At 45.8% G+C, this 7,455-nt stretch overlaps 1 protein-coding gene across 2 annotated transcripts in view; it reads left to right on the forward strand.

The window, feature by feature from the left end:
- The window catches only part of tasor (transcription activation suppressor), a 43,224-nt gene extending 36,504 nt beyond the window's left edge, over positions 1-6,720 (forward strand). The window contains exons 17-23 of one of the 2 annotated variants that reach the window (XM_004914176.4): positions 712-1,613; positions 2,178-2,300; positions 3,133-3,292; positions 4,204-4,312; positions 4,396-4,577; positions 4,774-4,932; positions 5,508-5,765. In XM_004914176.4, coding sequence (XP_004914233.1) covers positions 712-1,613; positions 2,178-2,300; positions 3,133-3,292; positions 4,204-4,312; positions 4,396-4,577; positions 4,774-4,932; positions 5,508-5,524 — 1,652 coding nt within the window. In that variant the 3' untranslated portion in view covers positions 5,525-5,765. Of the gene's footprint in view, positions 1-711; positions 1,614-2,177; positions 2,301-3,132; positions 3,293-4,203; positions 4,313-4,395; positions 4,578-4,773; positions 4,933-5,507 lie in introns of both variants that reach the window. The other variant, XM_002940028.5, reaches the window with a different exon arrangement.
- Positions 6,721-7,455: the final 735 nt, after the last annotated feature.

Genomic DNA, 7,455 nt, shown 5'->3' on the forward strand with positions numbered 1-7,455 from the left:
TAGAGGGTAATATTCTGAGACAATTTGCAATTGGTCTTCAATTTTTGTTAGTTGACGTTTTTTTTTTTTATAAGTTCTATTGTTGTTCAGCAGCTCTCCAGTTTGCAGTTTCAGCAGCTATTTGGTTGCTAGGGTCCAAATGACCTTAGCAACCAGGGAGTGATTTGAACAAGAATCTGGTATATTAATAGGAGAGGGCTTGAATAGAAAAATAAGTAAATAAAATTAACAATAGCAAATAACTAAAGTGGCCGTACACGGGCCGATTGTAGCTGCCGATATCGTTCCCTTAGACCGATTCAGCAGCTTATTGGCCCGTGTATGGGCACTAACGACTGGCCTGCCCGACCGATATCTGGCCTGAAATCGGGCAGATATCGATCGGGCAGGTTAAAAAATTTAGTCGGATCGGAGCCGTTGCGGTTCCTGAACCGACTGTGCCTATTACTGGCATTCTAATTCGATCGTTTGGCCCCAGGGCCAACTGACTGAATTAGCCTGAATTTACCCAATATCGCCACCTGTAGGTGGGGATATCGGGAGAAGAGCCGCTCGCTTGGAGACCTCACCAAGCGAGCGGATCTTAACATGTATGGCCACCTTAAGACCAATTGAAAAGCTGCTTAGATTTGGCCACAATGTGCCGATGTAGCCCCATTACAGATTACTTTGAGTAATGCCTTAGAACGGCTGCTTTGTGTTCCCATTTAGGATTGAAGGTCACAGAAGAAGAACTTGTCTACGTTTCGGCAGAAGATGCCCTTCCTAATGACCCCAGAGCTGACCACAAGAGACGGGTGTCCTGCACGTCACCCCTTCACAACGCCACGAAGGACAGGCCGAGGCCCAGACAGGAGCGGAACCATTGCAGGATCAGGACCACCCCTTCGAGAACAGAGCGCATCGTGCTGCAGAGTAAGCACTGCGACAACGGGCTGATCGAGAACACCGTGCTGGAAGTCTATAACACGTTTTCGGAGCAACTTTATGATGTTTTGAAACAAAAAGACATCCCCTACGTGGTTACGGCAGCCCCTCCGCTTCTCTCGTCCGACGACCGCGTCCTTAAACTTTCCGACTGTCTGTATGGGCAGGCGTCGGACATCCCTGTACAGCAGTATGTAGATGACTTGCGCTCAAAGCTGGGGGGCGTTGTATCCTCCCATATATACCCCTATGCCATTGTCAGGCCAGTAACACCCGTCACAGAACCTTGCTTGGCCGCCCCAGAACCCAATACATTTAACCCTACACGGACTGTAAGCGAATATCCTCACACACACGAACATTTCCATGTCAATGACTTACATTCGCACGTTCAGGACGAGCCTCCGCCCCCCACGGACCACGTTTATAAATCCGGGGAGGAAAATGCAGCAAATGACAACGCTCTATCCCATAATTCCAGAGAACTTCCTCCGGAGAATCCGGAAACCAGCACACCGAGCGCAGCGGATATTTCCGCGCCGCATTTGGCCATTTCCAATTTTATCCACCAAATGAACCCCGAGGTGTTCAACAACCTGATGAAAATCATCACTCACGTGAACAAAAACAGTGTTAAGTTCTACATTCACACCGAAGAGGAGAACGCCATTTGCGACAATATTAAGGTAATGGAATAAATAGGGGATTTATTATTCAAATTATAAAATCTATTGATATCCGTAAAACAAAATGGCAGCTTGGTAGGCAGCATGGCCCAAATTCTATGATCAACGGCCTGTGGGACCTCTCCTCCTCCTTATGTTGGTAAGGAAAGGAACATCCCAGTGCAATGCATTGTGGGTTATGTAGTTCCTGCATGCTGTCTGTAAGCTGTGGGGAAGTTGTTACAATTTGTAACATCAGTGTTTCAGTCCCTCCTCCCCTGCCAGGATTTCACATGATGCAGAAAGAAAAGAACAGTTTTGCAGCTGGATTTCAGCCTATAAACATGGGATTTATTCCTACTTTAGAAGGAACAGATTACAGGGATAGGGGTATTGGGGGTTTCTGGGTTGGGTGGGGCTCTTTAACAGATTTAGGTTTGGAGGCCGGAGTTCCCCTTTAATGAATATCAAAGTATAAGACCAAACTGATGTGACTCGGGGAAAGTCTGTATATTTCAACATAAGCACATTATGAAGAAAGATGATTGGGATTTAATGGCAAATGATATTTCTGTTTGATGGTAGGAGTACCTGTTAAAGCTGGGCAATACCGAGTGCCGACCGGAGAAGTTTTTGGAATCCAAATCCATGGCGGATAAACTGCTTATAATTATCCAGAATGAAGACATTCCAAACTGCATTCACAGGGTAAATGATTCCCTTTTCTCTGTAATAATAAAACAGTACCTGTACTTGATCCCAACTAAGATATAATTACCCCTTATTGGGGCAGAACAGCCCTATTGGGTTTATTTCATGGTTAAATGATTCCCTTTTCTCTGTAATAATAAAACAGTACCTGTACTTGATCCCAACTAAGATATAATTACTCCTTATTGGGGGCAGAACAGCCCTATTGGGTTTATTTCATGGTTAAATGATTCCCTTTTCTCTGTAATAATAAAACAGTACCTGTACTTGATCCCAACTAAGATATAATTACCCCTTATTGGGACAGAACAGCCCTATTGGGTTTATTTCATGGTTAAATGATTCCCTTTTCTCTGTAATAATAAAACAGTACCTGTACTTGATCCCAACTAAGATATAATTACCCCTTATTGGGGCAGAACAGCCCTATTGGGTTTATTTAATGGTTAAATGATTCCCTTTTCTCCGTAATAATAAAACAGTACCTGTACTTGATCCCAACTAAGATATAATTACCCCTTATTGGGGGCAGAACAGCCCTATTGGGTTTAATGTTTAATTGATTTTTTAGTAGACTTTTAGTAGAAATTATGGAAAGACCCCTTATGCGGAATCCCCTCGGTCCCTCAGTATTTGTGTATAAAGTGCACAGTATGGTTGGTCTGTGTTCTACGGACAGGTTCATCTCTGCCTTTATCTCCTAGAATTATTAATATTCCTCCATTTTGTCCTCAGTTTAATTATTCCCTAAACCAGCCTGTTTCTGATTGGTTTAACCCAAGGCACAAGCAGATCCCAGGTATTTAATGGGTAACATTGCGCTCCCCAGGTCCCCGCGTTGGTCTTGCTCAAGAGGTTGCCGTCCGTCAGTTTCGCTGGAGTCGACAGTTTGGATGATCTGAAGAACCACACGTACAATGAAATCTTTGTGTCTGGAGGATTCATTGTGTCTGATGAGAGCGTTCTGAATCCGGACACCGTCAGTGTCGGTAAGTTGGCTCGTTAGGTTACTATAGATTATTATATTACTATTATATAGTATTGTGTATTCGGAAAGTCTCACGTGACCTTAGCAACCTTGCATATAAATACTGGAACTGCTTTAAAGGGGTGGTTCACCTTTAAATTAACCTTTAGTATGTTACAGAATGTCCTATTCCTAGCAAGTTTGCAATTGGTCTTCATTGTTTATTTTTTAATTTTTTTTGCCTTCCTCTGCTACATCTTTCCAGCTTTCAAATGGGGGTCACTGACCCCGGCAGCCAAACGCTATTGCTCTGTGAGGCTCCAGTTTTATTGTTATTGTTACTTTTTATTCCTTATATTTCTATTTAGCCCCTCCCCTATTCATATCCCAGTCTCTCTTCCAAACCAACTCCCTGGTTGCTAAGGTAAATTGCACCTTAGCAACCAGACAACTGCTGAAATTCCAAACTGAAGAGCTGAACATAAATCTAAATAACTGAAAAACCACAAAAAAAGACCAATTGCAAATTGTCTCAGGATAGCACTCCCTACATCATACTAAACGTTAATTTACAGGTGAACGACCATTTTAGCTTGGTCTCAGTAGCATCTGTGCTGCAGCTCTGGCTGCTGGTTGCTCAGCAAATTCTGATGGGAGGGGGAGCGAATTCTGATGGGAGGGGGAGGAAGAGAAGGGAGAGAGCTGCAAGTCTGACACAGGAGAACATGTTTACAAAAAAGGAGACAAGAAATCCTGTGTTTCTTTTGATAGAGGACTCAACGTTTCTGTGAGTGCTTATGGCTGTATTTACCTTTCCTTCTCCTCCAACGTCACCCTTCAGTACATAGTTACTAGTGTAGCCACTAGTTTAGGACGTGAAATTGCGCCCCAAGTTGTGCACCAATCAGCTGATCTGACTTGTTTGCCTTTCAGATGAACTGAAGAAATTTTTATTGTTTCTGGAAGAAATAAACAGCCCCGATGCCAACTGGCAGTGGAAAATCCATTATAAATTTCAGAAACGGCTGAAAGAGTTAGCGAGGTCGGTAATATTAAGCAATTTGCTGTCTGTCGTCGTTACATTGTTCCATTCAGAGCAGCGTTTTGATTCACGGCTTCTTTTAGGTTGAATACAAACGCCCTAAATATCCTCACCCTCCTAACGGCCTATCAGAAGAAGAACCTGGTGGAGATCCTGTCCTATCACTTGAGCTGTGATCCGCAGAACCAGCAGGCACCGCAGCTCGAATGTCTAGTCAAACTTCAGGTCCAGTACATGAAGCAAAGGCACGTTCTATTCCTGACAGGTACGTTTCCGTCCCCTCGTTGGTGCCTTCCCCACCCCTCGTTGGTGCCTTCCCCACCCCTCGTTGGTGCCTTCCCGTCCCCTCGTTGGTGCCTTCCCGTCCCCTCGTTGGTGCCTTCCCGTCCCCTCGTTGGTACGTTTCAGCAACTCCGTCGGGAATCGGTTTTTGCTCAGGAACCTCCGTTTGTATTTTGCAGAGAAGGACGCCGCCCGGTTCCCAGATTACTGTGACAACGGAATCGTGGTTACAAGAATGGTGGATTTCATGGAAAATTTTTCCAACCTCATTGGTCACCACAATCCCAACAACGAGGAGCACCGACTGTCACAGCTGACTGATCAAGGAAACGAAATGGGTAATTACGGTAACGTTTATATTTAGCTAAATCGGCTTATCTGGCCTGGGTTGTAAATCTAACAAGCGGCTTATGAAATAAAAAAATATATACAGGTATAGGCCCCGTTATCCAGAATGCTATACCTGTACTTTAAAACACTTCTTCATTTTTTGGTGTTACTGTTTCTTTAAGGGTTCTGCCGATCACAAGGATTCGCTGCATTACTATGAGATGCGAGTCGCAGTCCCTGCAGTTAATTGAACCCATGTAACATGTTGGACGAAATACTAATATGTTGGCCTAGTTAAATATGCAGTGGCAATCACCCCCCAAAACATCTGAATTGTACTATTGGCTCGGAACCCGATTGCTGCCGTACGCACCCAAAGGCCACGATGTTATTGCAAAATTAAATCTATTATGTCTGTCTGTTAGTAAATACGTTGGTACATTCCATTCATCATCATTTATTTGCTTTCCGACCCCGGCTCCTCAGACAGAGCTCCGTGCATGAGTTTTACTAACCCCGTTTTACGTCTGTCCTTTATTTTGTTCCATCATCAACGTTTCTTTTTACACCCCTTGATTTTCAGAATTCACCTTCACATAAGGCCTTTTGGGCACTGAGCTGGGATTTCCCCCATTTAAAACCCCAGAAATCCCAACTTTTCCTCCAAAAGGTTCATGGCGGCTGTAGACCCGATAGAAGATTCTGGCTGTGTCCTTGCATTAAGCCCCGCCCCCCGTATTTAGGAACCTTGCGTTTTTTCAATACAGCTCCCGGGGAAGCGGACATGAAGGAGGAGGAAGACATGTCTCTAGATTCAGAGGATGACACGCCCCCAATTGAGGTTTGCGCGGACTCTTTGCAGCCCGAACCCCATAATCCGGACACTTCCAACGAGTTGGTTGACAAGGATCCAACGGAAAGCCCTTGCAACCCAACTGCCAGTAAGACTCCGACCCTGGACGAGCTTCAGCCTATCACTCCCGTATCCACCACTGGCGATAACAGCGTTTCCACGGGCGACGAGCTTGGCGGCAACGCCCAGGAATACAACAGAGAAGTCAATATGTCCCACCAGTTCAGCCATTTCAGTGTTCTGACCCATCAAACTTTCCTGGGGTCCATGTACCCGGCCCTCACCAACCCGACCCAAGCGGCGGAGATCTGTTTCATGAATTCATACGGCCAAGTAACGGAACCGGAGACGTCACAAAGTTCCGAGTGGAAACAAAAATAACCCCTTGTTTTGTTACCGCCCCCCTCGTTTTGTTACCGCCCCCTCCTTTTGTTACCGGCCCCCTCGTTCTGTTACCGCCCCCCTCTTTTCACGTAAAAGGCAAATATTTATATATCGAACTTTTCTAACCGTTCAGTACAAAGTACATATTTTATTAAATACCCAAAAGGGGGGGGGGGGGGGGGAACACTTTTTTATTTTTTTCCCCTCCCGGAATCATGGCGGCACGTACCATTCACGGCATCTGCGAGCAAATAAATATTTTTTTAAGACATTGTATGTGGGAAAACTTGCACTTTTTATGTTTTTTTTGTATCTCCGCAGTATTTAGTGGCTTCGTTTGTTTTTCCTTTTCAGCCGAATTAACCTGACGCGGTCGTTTTTGTAAAGCCGCTACTTTATTGGGCGACGCAGTGTTATGTAAATATTTTCCAATGTTTCCTTTGTAAAGTTTTTTTTTCTTTTATACAAGTTTCCGGTTTTAACAGATTTACAAATGGACGGGATGTTTATACGTATAAAGGTGCATTCTCTCTGTATATGATTAAATTTCATGCACTTACGGGGGTCGGGAATCGACTTTTTGTTCAATGCAACGTTTATATGTATATTCTATATGTCAGGGGTCCTCAAACTTCTGACCCAAGGGGCCGTATCCAGGGCCGCCATCAACAACTACGCCCCCCCTGTTGTTCGGTGGCAGCGGCGGCGGCGGCGGCAAAATGTGGCCCAAACTGGTCGCATTTGCCCCCGGCTGCTCCCTTTGTTCCTGCCGTCCGCCCTCCCTCTCAGCTCCCCGCTGAGTCCTCTCTCCCTGCTGCCAGGGGTGAGGACACAACAGGGGGCCGGACCGCCATCAACAGCAACCCCACCGTCCATCCCCCCACCCCCTGTCGTCGGTGGCAGCGGCAGCAAAATGTGGCCCCAACCCCTCCCCCCGGCGCTCCCTTTGTCCCCGCTGAGTCCTACTTGCCATCCGTCCTCCCTCTCCACTCCCCGCTGAGTCCTCTATCTCCGCTGCCAGAGGTGAGGATGCAACAGGGGGTGGGTAAATTCCCCTGGGGGGCCAGATCCAGGCCTGTGGGCCATGTGGTGAACTGACGAGCAGAGGCACTTGCTTCAGGCCTTGGAATAAAAATGCCCCTTTGCCCCCAGGGCTCTAGCGCCACGGAATACCAAGAGTTCTACAGTCCAACAACTGCTGCCAGTGATGTTGGGTTTAGCTTGTTCTGCTACAAAATAAATGGAACCTTACGATAAAACAAATATATTCTCCATTAGTGTTTCAGCAGAAACA

Source organism: Xenopus tropicalis, chromosome 4 (assembly GCF_000004195.4).
Source record: "Xenopus tropicalis strain Nigerian chromosome 4, UCB_Xtro_10.0, whole genome shotgun sequence".
Lineage (NCBI taxonomy): Eukaryota > Metazoa > Chordata > Amphibia > Anura > Pipidae > Xenopus > Xenopus tropicalis.